Source organism: Eleutherodactylus coqui, chromosome 4 (assembly GCF_035609145.1).
Source record: "Eleutherodactylus coqui strain aEleCoq1 chromosome 4, aEleCoq1.hap1, whole genome shotgun sequence".
Classification (NCBI taxonomy): domain Eukaryota; kingdom Metazoa; phylum Chordata; class Amphibia; order Anura; family Eleutherodactylidae; genus Eleutherodactylus; species Eleutherodactylus coqui.
This window is the reverse complement of record NC_089840.1, coordinates 200,807,615-200,833,599: the sequence shown is the minus strand read 5'-3', so window position 1 is coordinate 200,833,599 and position 25,985 is coordinate 200,807,615. Positions and strand designations below refer to the sequence as shown.

At 45.6% G+C, this 25,985-nt stretch overlaps 1 protein-coding gene across 1 annotated transcript in view; it reads left to right on the top strand.

Annotated features, from left to right (window-relative positions):
- The first annotated feature begins 1,505 nt into the window (after positions 1-1,505).
- PALD1 (phosphatase domain containing paladin 1) overlaps positions 1,506-25,985 on the top strand; it is a 237,879-nt gene continuing 213,399 nt past the window's right edge. The window contains exons 1-2 of the mRNA XM_066600553.1: positions 1,506-1,634; positions 1,884-1,968. Of these exons, the coding sequence (XP_066456650.1) occupies positions 1,949-1,968 (20 nt within the window). The 5' untranslated portion in view covers positions 1,506-1,634; positions 1,884-1,948. The remainder of the gene's footprint in view (positions 1,635-1,883; positions 1,969-25,985) is intronic.

The window sequence follows — 25,985 nt, the reverse complement described above, 5'->3', positions numbered from 1 at the left end:
GTGTTCCGCTCCACCTGCATAGCTCTTAGGTAGCTATTTAGCTACTATAGACTATGCAAAGATGATCGCGCTCCTTTCACAGGGCAATATCACACTCTTGCGAGTGTATATATGCCTACGCTCGTCTGCAGGAGCCCTGAACAAAGTTTCTTGTGCACTTATTGGCGTATTTTAGTGTACTTTTGCACCTGTAGAGCATCTTCATTTGCGCACTGCAGACAAACACGCCCTACCTTAATTTGATATTTTGTCAAATGCGTTCCAGATGTGTTCTTTTTCCAGCGCAACTATGTAGTATTTCACACATCTCCTTGAGTACTGCGCGTGCATTTGCACACCCCCATTCACTTATATGGGGACCTTTGGTGTGCAAATATGTAGAGAAATAGAATATCTTTTTTTTGGCATGACTGAAATGCGTGCTCAAAATATAGGTATGTGAACAAACCCATTGAAATCAATAGGTTCTAATCTGTGCATATTGCATGTGCAAAAACGTCCTCAAATACGCCCATGTGACTCTTCCATAGAACTTCAATAAAAGTTGTTGGCAAATAAGAAGCCACCACCTTTTAGGACATTCCAAGACTCCCCAACAAGCTTAAGGCTTATTCAGATAGGCGTATATTGGTCCGGTTTTCACGCCTGCCCGATATACGCTTCCATCTAAGCAGTCCCCCCTTTCCCTCCCCCTCACCAGCTCTTTGACTCTCTCCTCCAGTCCGGCGTTTGCAATTGGAGGGGGCTCCGCTCTGTCCTGCCCACTTCCATTGCTGGCTATAGACAAGTGGCGGGAGCTTAGCTCTTCCTCTCGTCCCGCCTCCTCAGAGGGGAGGAAAGAGACAGAGAGACGGTGAGTGGGAGGGAAGGGGGGGACTGCTCAGAGGGAAGCGCAAATTAGCCGATATACACTTGTGTAAATAAGCCCTTAGGAAGGGTTCTTGTACTTTAACATGAGGTCATTTTACTTTAAGACCCGCATGAGGATCACAGTTTAGAAATATCCCCTATTAATATCTTTGGAAATGTCTCTCTGAACACAATTTACCGTGCAATTCAATCAGTCATTTGCGTTTGACAGCTTTCTCTACAGAGCGGCTGCATTACTTCCTCATAATCCCTTCTAGTATTCCGACTTAAACGAGGAAATCAAAGTACTTTATAATAGTTGTGTGATCCCAGCTGCACCGTCCACAGATTACTGTAGCAATTAGGAATTAAATAACTAAAACAATATCACTTACATCACCCAAAATATTTATGAACTGCTGAGTAAACAATGTTGCTACTTGACACAGATTTGCTACTATGTAACATCAGGATGGCATCCATAGTGCAGAACAAGCTCAGCACATATATGAAGTGCGGCTGAGTGTCTGTAGGCTGGGTTCCACTGCTAAACCCCCACCACCTCCTAAATCCAGTGTGATGGTGTTCCTGGGAGGAGCGTGTACAGGCAGAGAGCTGCAAGAGGGATCCCGCCTCTCTTTGCACATCTGTATTCAGCTAGAGAAGACAAAACCAGAAGAGAGGGGTACCCCAGTAGTGAACAGGGGAGAGTCAGGAAAGAAGAAGCAGCACATCAGGGAGGAAGGAATCCCCTTATCCCTCTATAATCTGCATTTTGCACAACTGTGAGTTGATTCCCTCTTGAAGTCTTCTCAGCCTCGCAAGTAACTGTCTCTTTCCTCTTCTATCAGTGTAGTCTTTGTGTCTGCGAAGTGTATACTATCCAAGTTTGCCTGTCTGACCTTTTTCCTCACTACTTGAAAGTCTTGAAATGCTTATGCGCTTCCCTCTTAGTATGCGTCTGCTGTAGCACATAACCTGTTGCTGTGCACTTTGTGTATGCTACCTCCTAATGCCAACTATTTCTATCCTAGGGTGTCTTTTTATTTAAATTTATCATTCGTTGCGTATTCTAAACGCAGGAACGCCATTCTCAACCATGCAGCAATCACAACCAAGGTAAGAGAATATTACCGTACTCCATGATTAACACTGAGCAATACGGATGCACATGTTAAGAATAGTTTTTAGCTCTTTGGGCTTCAGCTGTCTGCTGATAACACATTCGAACAGCACTTCGTCCCCAGCTTTATCTTTGGGGAAGGAAGAAAGTCTGATTTGTCAGACTCAAGATTTCTCTAGATGGACTTTTCCAGTAAGATGACTCAAGATATCATCAGTAGGAGCTATTTTTCTTTTGGCAGAATTAATATATCATTACAGTGTACATGATTCGAGAGCAAGAGGTTCATGTGTAATTGATCCTGTCCTTGGCTGATTGTATTAGGATGGTAGGCTATGGTCCTACTACAAGTTTCTGTAACATATCATATAATAGTACTTATGTTGGCTGACTCTAGTTAGATGTTATTTTCCATAATAGTTCAAACTTTAGTGTTCCAAGCTCATCTAACTGTTACACCATCCAGTTACTGTTGTAGATAATGACCTCTGTTCAATGTTTGCCATCTCTAAGTTCCTCATCCATTATCTTCTGCTGACAGTGTTAATATGGGGGTTTCCTCTAGACACCAATTATAATCTTTTTACACGGGGCGATTTATCATTCGCACGGGACAAAGTTCGCTTGTGCAGCCTGTTTCTAAAGGCAGTTAAATCGTTTGCTCGAAAATCTTTCAGTCGTTTACATTCACTGGTACAGACTAAACAACTGCAGTTTACATGCAACAATGTGTTAAAGAGCGAACAGTGATTTTTATGCCTGTATAAAATGAACGACTAACGAGAAGTTAATGAATTCTCATTGGCCGTTCAATCGTTGGCACGATCCAGTGGATTTTTTGAATGATAAATTATTGCTCATATAGAAGGGACTTTGGGGCTCCTGTTTTGTGGGCATTTGCACACCAAGGGTCCCCCTAGAAGTCTATGGGAGATGTGCAATTGTGCACTCAATGCACACGTAAATGCACAATATGCTGTGTAATTCTGTGAAAAAAAGAAAACATCTGGTCTCATTAGGCTAAATACCCATTAAAATCAGGGCATGTTCATCTGCTGCGTACAAATAAACATGCCCTGTGTGTGCAAAAAGTACACTAAAATGTGTCAATATGGAGCAAATGAACCTCATTCAATGCGCAAATCTGTTGCGCTGAGGCTTGCGCAATTGTGCATGTGCCCGTGTGAAGCGGCCTTAAGAGTGGGATTTGGGGAAGCACATATTAAGCACATACTGGTTATGCTCTTGATTAGTGATTGTAAAGCATGAGAACATAGTTTGTGGGATTGGAAGCTCAGGAATAAGTTCAGACCAAGAGCTCTGAGCTCTGCCGGCTCATTTATATTCAGCACATGTAAAGGAATTTGATTGTAATAAGGGTCCTTATACCCAAGGAGAGTGTAAAGTTGGATAAACTATGCTAAGTTATGCACTGCTTTTGTGAAGCACATGCAGATATTCCTATCCAGACACTATTGTTACTTTGTGGTAAGGCGGTCTATTTTTTAGATGCTGGTTAAAATAAGACTAATGTGAAGCGTAACCTTCTTCCAGAGACGACGCACCATTACCTCATTTCTTTGAGTTTTTTCCTGTGGCTATTGGTAATTGGAGTAGGCTCTGAGAAAACTGCACATGCTCAGCAAATCTGAGTATATTTGGGAACGTAACATTTCCTGAAAATATTTTTGGCCCACAGCTTATGCTTTCCTGAAATGCTGTCCAAGACCCTACGAGCCGTGTGCTAGCTTGTGGGTTTCTATTTTGCTACAGCTAGATTATTAAGGCAAATTCAATAGAGATATATATATATATATATATATATATATAAGATAGAGAGATATTAGAGCGATAGATAGATAAATAGATATGAGATAGATAGATAGATAGATAGATAGATAGATAGATAGATAGATAGATAGATAGATAGATAGATAGATAGATAGATAGATAGGAGATAGATAGATAGGAGATAGATAGATAGATAGATAGATAGATATGAGATAGATAAATAGATAGATAGATATTAGAGGGAGGGATAGATAGATAGATAGATAGATAGATAGATATTAGAGGGAGTGATAGATAAGATAGATATGAGAGGGATAAATAGGAGATAGATTTGAGAGAGATAGATATGAGAGGGACAGATAAGAAATAGATAGATAGATATATAAATAGATTTGAGAGGGATCGATAGATAGATAGATAGATAGATAGATAGATAGATAGATATGAGAGGGATAGATAGATATGAGAGGGATAGATAATAGATAGAAACGAGATAGAGAGTTATGAGAGGGATAGATATGAGATAGATAGATATATAAATAGACTTGAGATAGATAGATAGATAGATAGATAGATAGATAGATATGAGATAGATAAATAGATATGAGAGGGATAGCTAGATAATGAGAAGGATGGATAGATAGATAGATAATAGATAGAAGCGAGATAGAGAGATATGAGAGGGATAGTTATGAGATAGATATATAAATAGATTTGAGAGGGATAGATAGATAGATAGATAGATAGATAATGAGAGGGATAGATAGATAGATAGATAGATAGATAGATAGATAGATAGATAGATAGATAGATAGATAGATAGATAATAGATAGAAGCGAGATAGAGAGATATGAGAGGGATAGTTATGAGATAGATATATAAATAGATTTGAGAGGGATAGATAGATAGATAGATAGATAGATAGATAGATAGATAATGAGAGGGATAGATAGATAGATAATGAGAGGGATAGATAGATAGATAGAGAGATATGAGATAGATAGAGAGATATGAGATAGATAGAGAGATATGAGATAGATAGATAATAGATAGAAACGAGATAGATAGATAGATAGATAGATAGATAGATAGATAGATATGAGAGGAATAGATAGATAGATATTAGAGGGATTGATAGATAGATAGATAGACCGCATGCACATGGCCAGGTTGGATTCCGGCTGTGAGATCTCGCAGTCAAATCCGACCCCTTGCCGGCTCGTGACCCCCACGTACCTGTCTCGGATACACTGTGGATGTGCCGGCTGGCCGCCGCCACACATGTGCAGTGAAGAGAATGATGCGCCGTCACGTGTTTATGTAGCTGAAATGCACTTAAGCCTGTGTAAACTAGCCCTTAGATTAATATACATGCACAGTTTGAAATGGTATGTAAACATGTGCCACAGAGATTTGTAACTCTAGGAACCTATAGTTCATATGTCAGCCATTACGTCCTATTAAAAGCCTACACACTGACCATGTACCTTTTATCTTGTATACATGTATAGTGAAAAGCATAGCTGACCGTGCTGCTCCATACAAGTGAGCCAGAGGTTGTCTAACATTCACTGATCAAACATGTGACATCTTCTATTCCTGAGTGCGGTGTCACATGGCCGTGTTTCCGCTAAACACAAAGAACAATAACCCAATAGGTTAATTCTCACAAGCGTATTTTTCTTGCACATTTTGTGCGTGCACAAAAAAATAGGTCCTGCTCTATTTTCCTGCATTTTGCGCAGCAAAAGTGCCATAGCAGCCTACAGCAGGTGCAAAAATACACAAGGGGAAGCGTGTGCCAATGTACGAGACGCAGGGAAAAGATGACAGCTGGACCTCATAGGCTTAAATAGCTATTAAATTCCACGGAAAAGGTGTGTCACGCGCATTTGAACTGGCCTTGTGTGCACAAAGATTACAGTAATATGTGCAGACACGCTGATTATGGTCCTCGCTCATGCGCTAATACGCTGTGCTGTGGTGAGCGTATTTGCGTAAATGTTTGTGTGATGTCGCCCTTACAGTAAGCTGCTAAATCCTTGTTTCCTACTATTACCAGACTGATGAGCAGATCCATCGTCCTTTCTTTGTTAGTTAACCGGTGGTAACAGGCGGAGCTTGTGGGACATATGTTGTTACTACAGCGCCTCATTCTGCAACGTTCATTCTATATTTTAGTGAATTCAGTGAATGAAGTTCCTAAAGGAACCTCGAATATTGGTGGGTACAGGCCAGAACCGTTTTCCTTTGACGCAAACTCCTCCACAATGACATAATCATACACTTAAGTATAAAAGAAAATATCTGGCAGACATCTGCGGGAATGATTTCCAACAGCTGGAGACAGATATTATCAGTGCGCAGCTGTCTTCCCATCTTAAGAAGCATGCATTTCTACTAAAAAGTAAATGAGACCTTTTTCTATGTGTCACCCATGAGTGCGGGCTGTAGTGACCTGCCGGGGGCGCAGTGAGAAAATGTATTACCAGGTTCTGTGACATGGCTGGCGCTGAGCTATAGTAGGGATACATCAAAGTACCTAAATTCATGTCATGCCACGCAGGCTACGGCTGGCCCATAGTAAGACGGGTCTCACATGACAGGATTTGAATTGCAGATTTCGCAAGCATATGATCTGCGGTAATACGTGGATCAATCAAATGCATTAAATTACGCAGTTCCGATCACATTAGCGTAAGCGGAAAGTAAAACGCAGCATGTTCTATTCTACCGTGAATATCCACAACATAGAGCCCATTGATCTCCATGGTCGGGATATATAAGCAGACCATATTACATGGTGTACGGGTGGAAGGTATCCGCATCATCGCTAAGCAATGGCGTGGGAAATATAAACCCCCCAAAAAAGGTGAAGTGCGCATGACCACCTGCGTGAGCACGCGATTATGCGCAGTACAATTTCGCGGCTGTATACAGGGTTACCGCCTTGCTCACAGCTAGATCCCAAAGTACAGCATTAACAATATGAGAAGATTCTATACTACAAGCAGAGCTATTCTGTCTTGTAAATTACAGCAAAATGCCAGACTGCCTGCTGGAAATCAAGCAGAGCGCCATTATAGTCAATGGAAAGGGGGGGCCTAGTCGGCACCACTCAATTTCATCATAAGTGTAAATATAAAAATTAATCAGCAAAACACAGCGCTCCAGGGATCACAGACATTAAGATAAAGTAAGAGCCAATGTACTTATTTCACATGGAGAGTCTCCGTTGAGAACATCCAATTAATTCTGGTCTGCAGACTACCACAACAATGTTCTCCAGGGGTCCAGATCAGTAGTCCACATTAGGGATGTATAGAGATTTTGGGGGTTTATGAATGAAGTTATATTGACATTAAACAATATATTAAAAAAAAAAATAACAAAAGGAGGGGGTAACAGTTGTTGGGTGCAATGCGTTTCAGAAGAAACTCAGCCTCCTTTATCAAGCACAACTCTTCAGCTCATATTTCCCTCTATTCATCCTGCAAATGTCTGGCGAATTCTCTCGAAGAAGATGGACGCTGTTCAAATTACCTCATCTTACATTCCAGTAGGGTTCAGGTCGGAACTCTGTGCAGCCAGTCCAATTGTGGAACATCCATATCCTCAAACCAACATAAAACAGCATTGGATTTGTGACAAGGCGTGTTGTCTTGTTGGAAGTATGGCCGACCATTTCCAAAGTATTAACACATTGTTGACAACACATTGTCAGGGTACACCTCTGTGTTCATGGTTCCTGTCACTACCACCAACGGACCAAGACCATGCCACCCAAAACCTCACCAGATCATAACGAAACCTCCACCATACGTAACAACACACTCCAAGCGTCATCCACACGTAGGTACCTCCATTTGCTTTGAAGATGGAGTAGTGTGATTCATCACTCCATAGAACATTCTTCCAATGCTCAACTGTCCAATGCCGACGCTTCTTGCACCAATGTAGACGCATTGGGCTTCGTAATGGACAGCTTCTGTCCAGCGGTATAACCTGTATATCCAATAGCGTGCAGTTCCCATCACAAACTATGGCTGACACCTCCAAGGGTCTACATCTTATGTAGCTTGATTTAGGATACATAACATGCCAATAAGACACGCTCCATTCTACTGATAGGAGTGATCAAAAACTTCTGGTAGGATAGTCACTTGGTTTCCGTTTGGACAGCTGGACACTAGACATGGGACACTCATCATGGATTAGGCGATGAAAGCTTTATTGAATGACAGCTACTCTTTTTTAAAAGGGTCGTTGAGCAGCTTTAATTTTTTTTATAAAGTAGGGTAATGCTGAAAAATAGAAAAACATGACTCTACTTACCTCTTTTGCTCCACCCTGCTCCAGTCCTCCCACACTACTCTTTCTTTTCGGTAGCACGATCATGTGCTATCTAAGCACATGGATACTGCCGCCAATTACTGTCCTTAAGGGTACCAACGCTAGGACTGCAGTGGTCACATGGCATGTGATCGGATGGCTAGCAGAGACGGGTATCATTGGGTGGAGAAAAGTAGTGAGTATAGTTGCTTTTCTTTTATTTTACAGATTTCTTCATTTTATTACATAAAATGTAGCGTTACACAAAATTAGCAGGAAAGCATAAACAATGAGTCACAACAGTCACGTCCTGTCGTTCCACAACAACTAGAGCAATTAATTACTATACTGGCTATTGTTTGTTCTAAGCAACACCTTCAATGCGTCACATCATATCAGTGACACAGCACTGTCAATGTTTCATGTCCATATCACAAAAAGGAAAGGAAGAGCCTGGTAATTTGCCATTTATGTCATTTCTAGTTCGGCCAAACATTTCTATTGCAAATGAATCATTTTCTACGGATCACTTCCCTTGAGTAGATTGTGGATGACATAGATGTGTGATGATGTGATATGAAGGCACATGTGCCCTTCATAGCAGGCTGCGTGCCTTGGCAGTTTAGAACGGTTTCCTGTTGGCTTCGTATGCTCTCGTTTCCCTACCACCGCCTCTTTGTTTTTGTGTGCATTCTTAAAGGGATCTGTCAGCTGAAACATGCTTCCTGACTGCAGGCATGATGTTATAGAGCCGGCGGAGCTGAGCAGATTGATATATAGGTTTATGGGGAAAGATTCAGTAGAACTTGTATTATATTCATTTATATCTCTGCACATTCTGAGCTGAACAGTCCAATGGGCGGAGCTATCAGTGATTGACAGCTGTGTATATATAGTAATGGCTCATTGTTTGAAGGCCTCAGTATATGGCTTGATAATAATCTAGAACAACCATTGGCACCAAAATTCCAGGCTACATTACAGATACCAAAACCCTGTTACAGGTTTTAGATAAATTAGAATGGTCTGCTCACTAGTCTTAGATTACCAGGATGTTTCTTCTCTTTATACAGCTATTCCACACAGTGGAGCCATTAACCCTTTCAAATCCACTGTCTGACGTCTTCCAACATTCTGCTTGAAGTCTGTACAGCTCTGATGTCAGAAGACATCCGGCAGGGTATATTACTGTCCGCTCTGTTGTCGGTGGCCTCTCCAGCATGCCATATACTGCAGTACTGGCTCTAGCCAGCAGATGGCACCATTGTAAAATGGCAGAAAGAGAAAGCCTCGTAGGAAACCCTGAATCCAAAATTGGATTGCAAAGGGTTAATGCCCCGCCTGAACATGACCAGGTCCGATTCTGCATGCGGGATACTGCAGCGGAATCCAACCCTGTGTCTGTCCGGAGACCCCCGCATGCTTGTTTGCAGTTTTCTTAGGGCTCCTGCATACGGCAGACGCGGAATCCGCTTCTGTACTGTGGATGTGCCTGTGCACACGCGCATTACAGATAATGCTACAAAGTTGCTACACGATGACGCTGATCCTACGACCTTTTTCCAATGATGATTGCAGTGACTGAATGAGAATTGTTACGTTTCTTCATGCAGAAAACAAAACAATGTGTCGTTCAGTATAAACAGCAATTGGTCATAAATGGAGGTGGGTGGAGGGAGAACACTCCTCAGATGCTCCGCCTCCATGTTGGCAGCGCTGTGAGCTGTGTAACAGCACCAGAGCGAGCATCACTGAGACGAGTGTCAGCATTGTTTGCCTGACAGTTCGTCCCGTTTAAATGGCCATTACCCATTGTGTAGAAACACCCACAACTGGTAATTCCCAGTTGACTAATACATTTGTAGGAGGAATAACAGAGGAACAGCACAGTGCAGCATTCTAAGACATGATGCTCCATAACTGTTACTTCTTCCTTATAATATACACAGGGAACTGTCAGGGCTTCTTTAAGATGAAGGCATGTATTGAATACTCTTCATACATTCCCTTCTAGGAGCTCATTGGCTGAAGAGCCTGTTTGCCAACTCAGTAACTAACATGTCTAAGTAACCAAGACTACCGGCTGTCATGAGTTACATGATTGACCCGTGAATCATTTTCATACTAACGGGCTGTTATAAAGGTGATGAATCAGCTTTCCAGACCAGTCAGTTTTAGTAAATACTTTTCAGCTTTGTGCCATTCCTCAGTTGTTCCTCCTAGAAATCTTATGAAGAAAATTGGCGACTGTATTACTCATCAGGGTTATGTCCCTACACGATCTGTCCCTGTCCAGCCAGTGCTGGCAGCATCCTGTAGGGCTCCTTCCCGTTTTTACAGTCACCCACACACACACCATTAAATCGTGTAAATGAAGAAATAACGCAATCAAGTCCTGAGCTTAATTAGCGTTTTCTTGTCTATTCACACAGCTGGGTGCGATGTATTATAGAAAAAATACGTCGCACCCCGGAAAACCCTCGCCTGGCATAAATCCTCAGAATGCCTTCAAATGCCTAAATAGTCACCTGTAAGCTTTTCCTTGCATTGGACGCTGCTAAACTGCCTCCCCCTGTCTATTTTTCCAGCTCCCATAGGTGCCAGCGTATATCGGCTGAAAGATAGAGCAAGACCTATCTCTTCCATCAGCATATAATTTCGCTTGCTGATTTTGGTCACGTATGCCATTTTTTATGACGCAACGTTTTTACATGCCGCAAAATCGCCCATGTGAACGAATGCATTGGAATCTAATGCCTCAGATGGACGCGATTTTTTTAGTGGCGTGAAAATGTGGCTAAATTACCGCGTGAAAGCTGTTGTGTGAATAAAGCCTTAGACAATGGAAAAGCACAATGTGGAGTTATGAGAAAATATGCTGCAGAAACGTGAAAATACACAGTATAACCTTTGTCAAAATCTACACCAAATGGCGCGGGTTTTGGGACATAATTTCAACTACTAGTCTGCTGCAGAATATCTGCTGCGGACACTCCACTGCAGATCTACCCTGTGTGAAGCCAGCTTTGGGGGCTTATTCACAAGTCAGCATTTTGTAAATCAAAACCTGAAGTGCAGAAAGAAAGTATAATGGAAAGATTTGCATTTCTTCCGTATTTTGGATCCGCTCCTGGTTTTGGCTCACAATACTGATGTAAAATACTGACGTGTGAATAAGCCCTAAAGATGGGCTCACACATAGAAACAGCGGAAACGTCTGCTATTAAAGTGAATTGGATGAAAGGAAGCTCCACACCCGTAGGTCCCACTCCCAATGCAAACTGCTTGGAGGGGAGGAGAAAAGCAGAGGGGGGGGGGGGGGGGGGGACTGCTCAAATGGAAGCGTATGTCGGACTCCCGATATATGCTCCTGTAAATAAGCCCTAAAAGCAACAAAGATGTCGGAATGTCAATTTTTTTTTCATTTCACTCCACTTAGAATTTTTTACAGGTTTTTCAGTATGTTATATTGTATACTGAATAGCAGCATTGAAGAATACAACTCATCCTGCAAAAAGCAACAAGCTCTCAGACAGCTTCGTTGATAGATAAATTATTTTTAAGTGGGAAGGAAAAAACAAAAAATGAAAAAAAAAGGCCTTGTCCTGAAGGGGTTAATATCAGAGGACAATAACTAGTCGTTCTGCCGGGCTAATTTTAATATTAGCATTTTATGAACAATCAAATCCTAAAACAAAGCCACAAAACTAAAAAGGATAAAGCAGGAGTTTACTTGTGGAGATTATTTACCATCCCAGCTGCGCCTTTGTGTTCCAGCATATTCTTGGCTGCCGGACGGGATGTGGAGCCGTGGAAGTGAATCCATCCAGGTGCAAAGATTAGAATGTGTAAACATGACTCATAGCGAAATTCTGGCCTGAAAGTCAAGGGCTGCTCTCACCTAGACATTTACACTCGCTGTTCCTGCTTCTCATCTCAGCCTGTGTACAGTAATGTAACAAGAGGGTGGAAAACCCCCTCTCTACATAAAGAAACACCAGTATTGCGGTACATTGTAGCTGGGAACCTGTTACAGAGTGTAAACTCAGTTCCAACGGATTCTGTTATTCCTATAAGGACAAATAAATGTACAGCGCTTAGTCCTGGGCTTTAATCCTGGCCGATAGTAAAAAATATGGCATCAGCAATATATTACGTCGAGTCTTTATCTGTTAGTGACAGCCAAGGACCCGGAGGAGAAGACAGAAGCAATTTTTTTATTTATTTTTTAACCACTTTTGCTTTGCAGGCTACATAGCGCTTAATGATCATTATGTAGATAATAGAGAAAGTGGAAGTGTCACTTCGACTACTCGATCCAACAATCACGTGACTTCCGGGTGCCCCCTGTCATGACAGAGCTGCAGGGTCTTAGCAGACCCAGATCAGCTCTGTTAATGACTGATGTAACTGGGGCTCCTATGGATGCTCCAGCTACAGTGGAAAATAAAAAAAGGCAATGTGTATGATCCCCAGAGGTCTTATATGACATCTCATATAGATGGTAAAAAAATAACAGAATAAAATAAAAATACACATATGTATAAAAAAAGAAAGTGACCCACCGCCGACGCCAACCTAAACCGTTGTCGTATACACCCTGTAATCTGAGATTATATAAACTATATATCAAAACATCCAAAAGAAATTAGGGAACCCATTCCTGTACTTTATTTTTTGCATAAATATATTCATTTTAAAAATAAACACCTAGACCTTTTAACTATTTTTTAGCTTTTTACCTGTAGTAAAACCAAAAACGGACAAAAAAAATTCAGTGAAAAAAAGATATAAACTAGAGATGAGCGAACACCAAAATGTTCGGGTGTTCGTTATTCGTAACGAACTTCCCGTGATGCTCGAGGGTTCGTTTCGAACAACGAACCCCATTGAAGTCAATGGGCGACCAGAACATTTTTGTATTTCGCCGATGCTCGCTAAGGTTTTCATGTGTGAAAATCTGGGCAATTCAGGAAAGTGATGGGAATGACACAGTGACGGATAGGGCAGGCGAGGGGCTACATGTTGGGCTGCATCCTAAGTTCACAGGTCCCACTATTAAGCCACAATAGCGGCAAGAGTGGGCCCCCCCCCTCCCAACAACTTTTACTTCTGAAAAGCGCTCATTAGCATGGCATACCTTTGCTAAGCACCACACTACCTCCAACAAAGCACAATCACTGCCTGCATGACACTCCACTGCCACTTCTCCTGAGTTACATGCTGCCCAACCGCACCCCCTCCCCCCCACAGCGCACACCAAACTGTCCCTGCGCAGCCTTCAGCTGCCCTCATGCCACACCACCCTCATGTCTATTTAGAAGTGCGTCTGCCACGACGAGGGACCGCAGGCACACACTGCACAGGGTTGGCACGGCTAGGTAGCGACCCTCTTTAATAGGGGCGGGGCGATAGCCCACAATGCTGTACAGAAGCAATGAGAAATACAATCCTGTGCCACCGCCATCAGGAGCTGCACACGTGGGCATAGCAATGGGGAACCTATGTGCCACACACTATTCATTCTGTCAAGGTGTCTGCATGCCCCAGTCAGACTGGTTATATGCACCTTAACAGTAACCGCGTTGGTGGTAATGTGGTGGTGACTGCGGACCTAGTACCACGGTTGTATTTTGTTGGTTTTCGGAATGTGGCCAGGATTAAGTGGGCCGTGGCGGGGGGATGGTGGGGGGGCTCTCTTGTAGTGTCGGTAAAGGTGAAATTCTTGGACTGCCACCAGACGAACCAATGCAAAGGCATTTGCCAACAATGTTTTCCCTGTTGGAGGAGGAGGGGGATGTTTTTGAGGCACTACGTGTCCTCTCCACGTGTCCGTGGTTATATGCACCTTAACAGTAACCGCGTTGGTGGTAATGTGGTGGTGACTGCGGACCTAGTACCACGGTTGTATTTTGTTGGTTTTCGGAATGTGGCCAGGATTAAGTGGGCCGTGGCGGGGGGATGGTGGGGGGGCTCTCTTGTAGTGTCGGTAAAGGTGAAATTCTTGGACTGCCACCAGACGAACCAATGCAAAGGCATTTGCCAACAATGTTTTCCCTGTTGGAGGAGGAGGGGGATGTTTTTGAGGCACTACGTGTCCTCTCCACGTGTCCGTGGTTATATGCACCTTAACAGTAACCGCGTTGGTGGTAATGTGGTGGTGACTGCGGACCTAGTACCACGGTTGTATTTTGTTGGTTTTCGGAATGTGGCCAGGATTAAGTGGGCCGTGGCGGGGGGATGGTGGGGGGGCTCTCTTGTAGTGTCGGTAAAGGTGAAATTCTTGGACTGCCACCAGACGAACCAATGCAAAGGCATTTGCCAACAATGTTTTCCCTGTTGGAGGAGGAGGGGGATGTTTTTGAGGCACTACGTGTCCTCTCCACGTGTCCGTTCCATGTAAGCAATAGTAGCACTCAAGACAGGCCCCAGTAACAATTCTGAAGCAGCAGTATAGCGGGAGCGCAGTCTTCGTTCCATGTAAGCAATAGTAGCACTCAAGACAGGCCCCAGTAACAATTCTGAAGCAGCAGTATAGCGGGAGCGCAGTCTTCGTTCCATGTAAGCAATAGTAGCACTCAAGACAGGCCCCAGTAACAATTCTGAAGCAGCAGTATAGCGGGAGCGCAGTCTTCGTTCCATGTAAGCAATAGTAGCACTCAAGACAGGCCCCAGTAACAATTCTGAAGCAGCAGTATAGCAGTATAGCAGTATAGTCTTAGTTCCATTTCAGTAGCCTTAGTATAGCCAAGGCACAAGTGACATTTATGTAGCTAAAGTGTAGGCCAACCCCACACACCTTTCTGTACCATGAGTGCAGGCGAAGAACATAGAAATTACTATGATTACACTGTAGGTGAGGGCCCCAAAAACTTGGTGTACCAACAGTACTAATGTACCTCAGTAAAAATTGGCCATGCCCAACCAAGATGGCAGGTGAATCGCTTTGGCTAATGTGGCTTAAGTGGTAACTAGGCCTGGAGGCAGCCCAGTGTAACAAAAAATTGGTTCAAGTTAAAGTTCCAACGCTTTTAAGCTAATTGAAACTTATAAAAATTGTTCTGAAAAATTATTTGAGTGAGCCTTGTGGCCCTAAGAAAAATTGCCCGTTCAGCGTGATTACGTGAGGTTTCAGGAGGAGGAGCAGGAGGAGGAGGAGGAGGAATATTAGACACAGATTGATGAAGCAGAAATGTCCCCGTTTTGGATGGTGAGAGAGAACGTAGCTTCCATCCGCGGGTGCAGCCTACGTATTGCTTAGGTATCGCTGCTGTCCGCTGGTGGAGAACAGAAGTCTGGGGAAATCCAGCCTTTGTTCATCTTGATGAGTGTTAGCCTGTCGGCACTGTCGGTTGACAAGCGGCTACGCTTATCTGTGATGATTCCCCCAGCCGCACTAAACACCCTTTCCGACAAGACGCTAGCCGCAGGACAAGCAAGCACCTCAAGGGCATACAGGGCTAGTTCAGGCCACGTGTCCAGCTTCGACACCCAGTAGTTGTAGGGGGCAGAGGCGTCACCAAGGATGGTCGTGCGATCCGCTACGTACTCCCTCACCATCCTTTTGCAGTGCTCCCGCCGACTCAGCCATGACTGGGGAGCGGTGACACAGTCTTGGTGGGGAGCCATAAAGCTGGCCAGGCCCTTAAAGACTGTTGCACTGCCTGGGATGTACATGCTGCTCGATCTACGCACATCCCCTGCAACATGGCCCTCGGAACTGCGCCTTCTGCCACTAGCGCTGTCGGCTGGGAATTTTACCATCAGCTTGTCCGCAAGGGTCCTGTGGTATAGCAACACTCTCGAACCCCTTTCCTCTTCGGGAATCAGAGTGGGCAGGTTCTCCTTATACCGTGGATCGAGCAGTGTGTACACCCAGTAATCCGTAGTGGCCAGAATGCGTGCAACGCGAGGGTCACGAGAAAGGCATCCTAACATGAAGTCAGCCATGTGTGCCAGGGTACCTGTACGCAACACATGGCTGTCTTCACTAGGAAGATCACTTTCAGGATCCTCCTCCTCCTCCTCCTCCTCCTCAGGCCATACACGCTGAAAGGATGACAGGCAATCAGCCGGTGTACCGTCAGCAGCGGCCCAAGCTGTCTCTTCCCCCTCCTCCTCATCCTCCTCATGCTCCTCCTCCTCCTCCTGTACGCGCTGAGAAATAGACAGGAGGGTGCCCTGACTATCCAGCGGCATACTGTCTTCCCCCGCCCCCGTTTCCGAGCGCAAAGCAGCTGCCTTTATGGTTTGCAGGGAATTTCTCAAGATGCATAGCAGAGGAATGGTGACGCTAATGATTGTAGCATCGCCGCTCACCACCTGGGTAGACTCCTCAAAATTACCAAGGACATGGCAGATGTCTGCCAACCAGGCCCACTCTTCTGAAAGGAATTGAGGAGGCTGACTCCCACTGCGCCGCCCATGTTGGAGTTGGTATTCGACTATAGCTCTACGCTGTTCATAGAGCCTGGCCAACATGTGGAGCGTAGAGTTCCACCGTGTGGGCACGTCGCACAGCAGTCGGTGCACTGGCAGCTTAAAGTGATGTTGCAGGGTGCGCAGGGTGGCAGCGTCCGTGTGGGACTTGCGGAAATGTGCGCAGAGCCGGCGCGCCTTTACGAGCAGGTCTGACAAGCGTGGGTAGCTTTTCAGAAAGCGCTGAACCACCAAATTAAAGACGTGGGCCAGGCATGGCACGTGCGTGAGGCTGCCGAGCTGCAGAGCCGCCACCAGGTTACGGCCGTTGTCACACACGACCATGCCCGGTTGGAGGCTCAGCGGCGCAAGCCAGCGGTCGGTCTGCTGTGTCAGACCCTGCAGCAGTTCGTGGGCCGTGTGCCTCTTATCGCCTAAGCTGAGTAGTTTCAGCACGGCCTGCTGACGCTTGCCCACCGCTGTGCTGCCACACCGCGCGACACCGACTGCTGGCGACATGCTGCTGCTAACACATCTTGATTGTGAGACAGAGGAGGAGGAGGAGGAGGAGGGTGCTTTAGTGGAGGAAGCATACACCTCCGCAGATACCAGCACCGAGCTGGGGCCCGCAATTCTGGGGGTGGGTAGGACGTGAGCGGTCCCAGGCTCTGACTCTGTCCCAGCCTCCACTAAATTCACCCAATGTGCCGTCAGGGAGATGTAGTGGCCCTGCCCGCCTGTGCTTGTCCACGTGTCCGTAGTTAAGTGGACCGTGGCAGTAACCGCGTTGGTGAGGGCGCGCACAATGTTGCGGGAGACGTGGTCGTGCAGGGCTGGGACGGCACATCGGGAAAAGTAGTGGCGACTGGGAACTGAGTAGCGCGGGGCCGCCGCCTCCATGATACTTTTGAAGGACTCCGTTTCCACAACCCTATACGGCAGCATCTCAAGGCTGATGAATTTTGCGATGCGGACGGTTAACGTTTGAGCGTGCGGGTGCGTGGCGGCGTACTTGCGCTTGCGCTCGAACACTTGCGCAAGCGACGGCTGAACGGTGCGCTGAACTACACTGCTGGATGGGGCCGAGGACAGCGGAGATGAGGGTGTGGGTGCAGGCCATGAGGCGGTAGTGCCTGTGTCCTGAGAGGGGGGTTGCATCTCAGTGGCAGGTTGGGGCACAGGGGGAGAGGCAGGGGTGCAAACCGGAGGCGGTGAACGGCCTTTGTCCCACCTTGCGGGGTGCTTGGCCATCATATGTCTGCGCATGGTGGTGGTGGTGAGGCTGTTGGTGTTGGCTCCCCGGCTGAGCTTTGCGCGACAAAGGTTGCACACCACTGTTCGTCGGTCGTCAGGCGTCTCTGTGAAAAACTGCCAGACCTTAGAGCACCTCGGCCTCCGCAGGGTGGCATGGCGCGAGGGGGCGCTTTGGGAAACACTTGGTGGATTATTCGGTCTGGCCCTGCCTCTACCCCTGGCCCTGGACACCGCACTGCCTCTTGCAACCTGCCCTGCTGATGCCCTTGACTCCCCCTCTGAAGACCTGTCCTCCTGAGTAAGCGTTGCACACCAGGTGGGGTCAGTCACCTCATCGTCCTGCTGCTCTTCCTCCGAATCCTCTGTGCGCTGCTCCCTGGGACTTACTGCCCTTACTACTACCTCACTGCAAGACAACTGTGTCTGATCGTCATCGTCCTCCTGACCCACAGAAAGTTGTTGAGACAGTTGGCGGAAGTCCCCAGCCTCTTCCCCCGGACCCCGGGAACTTTCGAATGGTTGGGCATCAGTGACGATAAACTCCTCTGGTGGGAGAGGAACCGCTGCTGCCCAATCTAAGCAGGGGCCCGAGAACAGTTCCTGGGAGTGCTCCCGCTCCTGAGCAGGTGTTATTGTAGTGGAGTGAGGAGGCTGGGAGGAAGGAGGAGCAGCAGACAGAGGATTCGGATTGGCAGCAGTGGACGGCGCAGAACTGCGGGTAGACGATAGGTTGCTCGAAGCACTTTCTGCCATCCAGGACAGGACCTGCTCACACTGCTCATTTTCTAATAACCGTCTCCCGCGTGGACCCATTAATTGGGCGATGAATGTGGGGACGCCAGAAACGTGCCTCTCTCCTAATCGCGCAGTAGTCGGCTGCGACACACCTGGATCAGGAGCTTGGCCTGTGCCCACACCCTGACTTGGCCCTCCGCGTCCTCGGCCGCGTCCACGTCCTCTAGGCCTACCCCTACCCCTCAGCATGCTGTATTACCAGTGATTTGATTTCACAGACAGGAAATAAATTGGCGCAAGACTGCAGGCCAAATATAATTTTTGCCCTTTTTGGAAAACGAAAGGCCCCACTGCCTCTAGTGAATGAATTATCTAAGTTTAATAACTGTGCTGTGTCCCTGCTTATGTGTCACAGAACGTGAGGGTAGCAGAGTTATTATAACTCTTGGAGAGCAGGTATTTTTTTCCCAATTAAGGAAAGCAAATGGCGAAGCCAGCAGTAAAGCGTAGCTGGGTGCGTATGATTTAGCACTGTTCTTCACGCAGCTCACACGTCTCCACCGCCCGTAAGGACGGACAGAGGCTGGACAAATAGATTTGTTTTCAGTTTTTTCCCACCAACAGGCAGCACTGCGTATATTCAATGAACATGAGAAGTTTAATAACTGTGCTGTGTCCCTGCTTATGTGTCACAGAACGTGAGGGTAGCAGAGTTATTATAACTCTGGCAGAGCAGGTATTTTTTTCCCAATTAAGGAAAGCAAATGGCGAAGCCAGCAGTAAAGCGTAGCTGGGTGCGTATGATTTAGCAATGTTTTTCACGCAGCTCACACGTCTCCACAGGCGTAAGGACGGACAGAGGCTGGACAAATAGATTTGTTTTCAGTTTTTTCCCACCAACAGGCAGCACTGCGTATATTCAATGAACATGAGAAGTTTAATAACTGTGCTGTGTCCCTGCTTATGTGTCACAGAACGTGAGGGTAGCAGAGTTATTATAACTCTGGCAGAGCAGGTATTTTTTTCCCAATTAAGGAAAGCAAATGGCGAAGCCAGCAGTAAAGCGTAGCTGGGTGCGTATGATTTAGCAATGTTTTTCACGCAGCTCACACGTCTCCACAGGCGTAAGGACGGACAGAGGCTGGACAAATAGATTTGTTTTCAGTTTTTTCCCACCAACAGGCAGCACTGCGTATATTCAATGAACATGAGAAGTTTAATAACTGTGCTGTGTCCCTGCTTATGTGTCACAGAACGTGAGGGTAGCAGAGTTATTATAACTCTGGCAGAGCAGGTATTTTTTTCCCAATTAAGGAAAGCAAATGGCGAAGCCAGCAGTAAAGCGTAGCTGGGTGCGTATGATTTAGCAATGTTTTTCACGCAGCTCACACGTCTCCACAGGCGTAAGGACGGACAGAGGCTGGACAAATAGATTTGTTTTCAGTTTTTTCCCACCAACAGGCAGCACTGCGTATATTCAATGAACATGAGAAGTTTAATAACTGTGCTGTGTCCCTGCTTATGTGTCACAGAACGTGAGGGTAGCAGAGTTATTATAACTCTGGCAGAGCAGGTATTTTTTTCCCAATTAAGGAAAGCAAATGGCGAAGCCAGCAGTAAAGCGTAGCTGGGTGCGTATGATTTAGCAATGTTTTTCACGCAGCTCACACGTCTCCACAGGCGTAAGGACGGACAGAGGCTGGACAAATAGATTTGTTTTCAGTTTTTTCCCACCAACAGGCAGCACTGCGTATATTCAATGAACATGAGAAGTTTAATAACTGTGCTGTGTCCCTGCTTATGTGTCACAGAACGTGAGGGTAGCAGAGTTATTATAACTCTGGCAGAGCAGGTATTTTTTTCCCAATTAAGGAAAGCAAATGGCGAAGCCAGCAGTAAAGCGTAGCTGGGTGCGTATGATTTAGCAATGTTTTTCACGCAGCTCACACGTCTCCACAGGCGTAAGGACGGACAGAGGCTGGACAAATAGATTTGTTTTCAGTTTTTTCCCACCAACAGGCAGCACTGCGTATATTCAATGAACATGAGAAGTTTAATAACTGTGCTGTGTCCCTGCTTATGTGTCACAGAACGTGAGGGTAGCAGAGTTATTATAACTCTGGCAGAGCAGGTATTTTTTTCCCAATTAAGGAAAGCAAATGGCGAAGCCAGCAGTAAAGCGTAGCTGGGTGCGTATGATTTAGCAATGTTTTTCACGCAGCTCACACGTCTCCACAGGCGTAAGGACGGACAGAGGCTGGACAAATAGATTTGTTTTCAGTTTTTTCCCACCAACAGGCAGCACTGCGTATATTCAATGAACATGAGAAGTTTAATAACTGTGCTGTGTCCCTGCTTATGTGTCACAGAACGTGAGGGTAGCAGAGTTATTATAACTCTGGCAGAGCAGGTATTTTTTTCCCAATTAAGGAAAGCAAATGGCGAAGCCAGCAGTAAAGCGTAGCTGGGTGCGTATGATTTAGCAATGTTTTTCACGCAGCTCACACGTGTCCACAGGCGTTAGGACGGACAGAGGCTGGACAAATAGATTTGTTTTCAGTTTTTTCCCACCAACAGGCAGCACTGCGTATATTCTATGAATAATAACTGTGTTGTGGCCCTGCCTATACAATTCTTTCCCTGCAGTATCAATGGAGGGTGGAATGCTCTGCAGAGGCGATTTTGAGAAGCCCAAAAAAAATGCAGCACAGCTAACAGCAGCCTGGACAGTACTGCACACGGATAAATATGGCCCTAGAAAGGACCGTTGAGGTTCTTGAAGGCTACACTCACTCCTAACACTCTCCCTGCCTATGCAGCACTTCTGTCCCTAATGCCAGGTGCAACGGTCTGCAGAGGCGATTTTGAGAAAAAAAAAAATCCCACTGCTGACAGCAGCCAACACACAGCTATCAGTGGCCCTAATAAGGACCTTTGGGGGGTCTTGAAGCCTACACTAACTACCAATTCTTTCCCTACAGCAGCTCCGGTATAAACAGCACTGTCCCTCATCTAACTCACACCGCATCTGAGGCGAGCCGCGGGAGGGGCCGACTTTTATATTAGGCGAACACCTGATCTCGCCAGCCACTCACAGCAGGGGGGTGGTATAGGGCTTAAACGTTGCAGGGGGAAGTTGTAATGCCTTCCCTGTCTTTCAATTGGCCAGAAAAGCGCGCTAACGTCTCAGGGAAGGAAGTGAAAGTAACCAGAACACCGCATGGTGTTCGTTACGAATAACGAACATCCCGAACACCCTAATATTCGCACGAATATCAAGCTCGGACGAACGCGTTCGCTCATCTCTAATATAAACTAATAGTCCTATATGTCATGGAAAAAAATGCAGCAAAAATAATTGTGGTGGACAAGGAATAAAAAAAATATGTCCGTTCAACCACCACATGGGTAAAATCTTGCAACACACAAATCTCGCGTGATTTTCCCTGCCATGTGAAAGCAGCCTAAGGGATTAAAGAGGACTAGTCAGCACCTCTGATCAGCAGGGCCACCTATAGCTTTGTAGGGTACTGTTGTACCTTGATGCCACCGGAAGTGGTGGGTGTAGCCAAGAGTTAGGGAGCTTGACACCCAAGTCAGGCCCCCTGTGGCTCATTGGCTGCACTCACCACTCTGACGCACAGCTGATACGCTGGATTCACCCCTCCGCCGCTATGTCTTCTGCTGCCCTGCACTGAATAGTCCCCGCTGGCTGCGGTGAGTAACGGTGGCACTGTGCATTGTCCTCACCTCCTGCTCTCTCCCCTTAAGGCGTGCAGGGCCTCCCGGGTGCTGCAACTCACCCCCCCTTTCTGCCTTAGTAGCTGATGGCACGGCGGCTGCAGCACCCACGGTGGGGGTGGGTGGCTTCAGACATCAGGGGACATTAGCTAACATGGGCAGCAAGGTGCTGGTGGCGCCGGGTGGCGGGGGTTCTGAATGCAGGGGACACCGGCGTCAAGGTCCGAGGAGCGTGCACTCCCTTTTGCCTGGGATGGAGGGTTAGGGTTAGTTTCACTGTTAGGCTTACATTATTAGGTGTCAATACTTCCATGTTAATGCCAGCTGGCTCTTACATGGAACCATTAACAGCTAGTAAAGTAAGCTTAACAGTGAAACTAACCCTAACCCTCAATTCTAACACAAACTCCTTCCACGCTGCTCTTGGCCTCTGAGCTGTGCTGGGTAGGCAGCTAATCGGAAGCTAGGGGTGTGACAGGGGCGTTCCTCCATCTAAGCCCTGTCAAACCCCTAGCTTTTGGTGGCGTCAAGGTACAACAGTACCTTTGTAGCCACAGCTCTGTTGCACCTTTGTGCACACTCCCATTGCTACACCAATCTATGTTAGATGCACTTCCCAGTACTTTCAATCTGTCAAGTGGGCGGTCTCTCTCTGCTCACTGTTAATGGGTACTGCTATGTTTCCTCCACCCACTGACATCATTCATTGTTCATCGTTTTAACACTGGAAGTAGCTTTATGGCAATTGTGTATTATTCCTGTATGCCTATCCCCTTAATCTGGCTCAGGGGTACCCTGGTCTGCTAGTTGAGTCCAATTGACAGGTAAGCAGATTTATCAGAGAGCTCCGCTTTGCAGCCAATGAGTCAGGAGGGCATACTATACAAACCTGCACTCCTTGCTAATGATAACAAAGTCTTACTGTGGCTCGCTGTGCCCCACTTTGCTAAGTTATTTACATGTTGTTTAATATTATTTCATGCAGTTCTTTGTTCTGTGGAATTCCAGCACCACCTTGTGGCCAAAGAATGAAATGGCTCTGCTGTTATCAATATAGTTTCATTTAAGTGTGTTTCTATTGGCTGGTGGCACCAAGGGTCATGCTACAATTTTTCTCTTTCACACTATCATCGTGTGAGACATTTCGCTCATGTAGGTTACCCCGTTTCAAATAATGGGTTCTTTTCACTTGCAATTTCTACGCATCTCGCACTGCACATAAATCGTGTGTGAAAATCACCCGTGTAAATACACGCCACCGGAGAGATGATCATTAAGCTTACTGTATCCTGCAGGTGGTGCCAGTGGCCCTGTTCCCGGTTTTGCTACGGGGTCCCGTGGTTACTAGTTACGCTCCTGGATTTACACTATATTGCTGCAATATTTATGCAACTTCAATGAAAATTGCAACCAAATTTGTAGAAAATTACTAAATAAACTCCAACCGGAGTCAGAATTTTTTCAATCCCATATAAAAATGATGGTACCGTAGTACCTGCAGGTGGTGGTACTGCTGCAGCTCTGCTGACCGGGGAGTCTGTGGGGCCCAAGGAATATTGCAGTTTAATGGGATAAGTGAACCTGATTTTACTATAACTATATATTGTAGCTCAGTTAACCCCTTCCAGACCAAGCCTGTTTGTGCCATAGGCCTCTGTGACACAAACATATTTGCATGCACAATACACAGTAAATAGAACCTATGGCTTTCAATGGTTTTGTTTACATTTTGCATGCGCATTTCGACTATGCAAAAAGAAAATGCAGAATGCTGTATATTCCTGCACATTTGTGCACAAAAATAGCACACATTGAACTAATTAACTTAATTGCCCATTTCAATAAATAGGAGCATGCTTGAGTGGTTTTTTTTTGCATGCACGAAAACACAGTAAAATACACATATGTGAGTGAGTGCAAATATGGCACAAATGCACGCATAAATATACTTACGTTCCAAGTGATACCACCCTTAATGACCTGGTCAAAATTTGGAAGTCTTGTTTATGTCACTTTAACAGACTATTTCTGCAGGATGCACCTTAAGGGCTTATTCACACAGGCTACAAATTACGCAGAAGCTAGCTGCGCAAAATTGTGTGAATGGATGATTTCCTGCTATCCAGTTGCTGAGCTTAATTAGCGGTGAAATTGCCCATTTACACAATTGGGAGCTGTGTGTTTTAGGGTGCGAGCAGACGAGCGCATAAACGGCGCGTTTTTGCGACCAAACGTATATACGTGACCATCTGTGGCAATGGTTTCAAATGTATTCGTTCACATGGGCGATTTTACGGCGCGTAAAAACGGCAACCCGAAAAAAAACCGGAACATATGCGACCGAAATACGCGCCAACGCATATTCGATCGCCGAAAAGACCGTTTGCAAAGTAGGAACAAACGAAAATACGCTTTCTAGCTCTGGTCGTGATCGGTGAAAAATGTTCTCTCGGGCGATTATACGTTGCGCTCGTGCGAACGTAAATACGCCTACGCTCGTCTGCCCGCACCCTTAGTAAAAAAGTGCTGCAGCTCCCCCTACAGAGGAGAAGAAGGAATTCTCCAGCAGCGCAGATGCCAAGGTTCCCCTGCAGTGGGGGGAAAAGGAATTCCCCCATAGCGGGGAGAGAGGGGTTCTCCTGCAAGGGAGAAGAAGGAATTCCCCCATTAGTGGGGAGATGGGGGAAAATACTAGTAGTTGTGTGTAGTTAATAGGGCAGGAGCTATCTTCCCGCAGTTTTTTTAAAATCCTGCACTATGGCGCCGAGTTTAAATGTCCAGAAGAGAAAAAAAAACATCCATGTGCAATTACACTCCATAGCCGTGAGTCTAGTTGCGCATACGGCCATCTGAAACTGCGCTAAATGGTGTGGAATTTGATGCAGAATTTGGTGCGGATTTGCACCAAAATCCACAGCTTAAAATATGCTGCAGATCCGCAACATGTGAACGCGCACTTATAAATGTAATCTATTTCTAGATAAATTCTTAAAAATTAACCCTATACTGAACTACCAAAATAGTATAGATGATTGTAATAGAAGAGGTCAATGTGGGGTTACTGTGTGTAATAGGTTAATGTCTGCTGTTTTACATACTGTGTTCTCTGATCTCACACCGACAAGAGAGCCCAGGAAAAATGCTAATGCAGCGCTGAAGGGTCGGGAAAGTTTGTATAGGAGTGTGTTCACACGTTGCTAATTTGCTGCCAATTTTGTTGTAGATTTCTCCCTTTCAACTGAATTAAAGGGGTGAAATTTGCTGCAGATCTGCACCAATCTTTGCAACAAAACTTGCAGCAAATCAGCGACGTTTGAAGACACTCGTATACGAACTTTGCAGTGCTGTGATTCCAGTGATGACATCATCGAGACCTAAACCAATCAAGTCCCAATGACGGCACCCAAACAGTTTGTTAGTAGCAGGTGTTCTACCCACTGTGGGGATGCCACAATCACTGTTGGAGCGGGTGACATTAATTTATATCACTGCTGCACAAAGCCCAGCCAGCAGCTACGTAAATTTACTATCGGTGGCCATGAACAGGTAAGACTATTCATGGCCACACACATTAAACTGAACTGCAACAGTGTATATGACATTTGTTCCAGTAGGTGGTAGTACATATCACTCAGGAGCCGAGAGTGTTCTTATCATTTAGGTTCATTGTACTTTTGGTTTGTTAGTTTTGGTTTTTTTTTCCTTTTTAAACGTTTCTCATAGAGAAATCTCTAGTTTTCC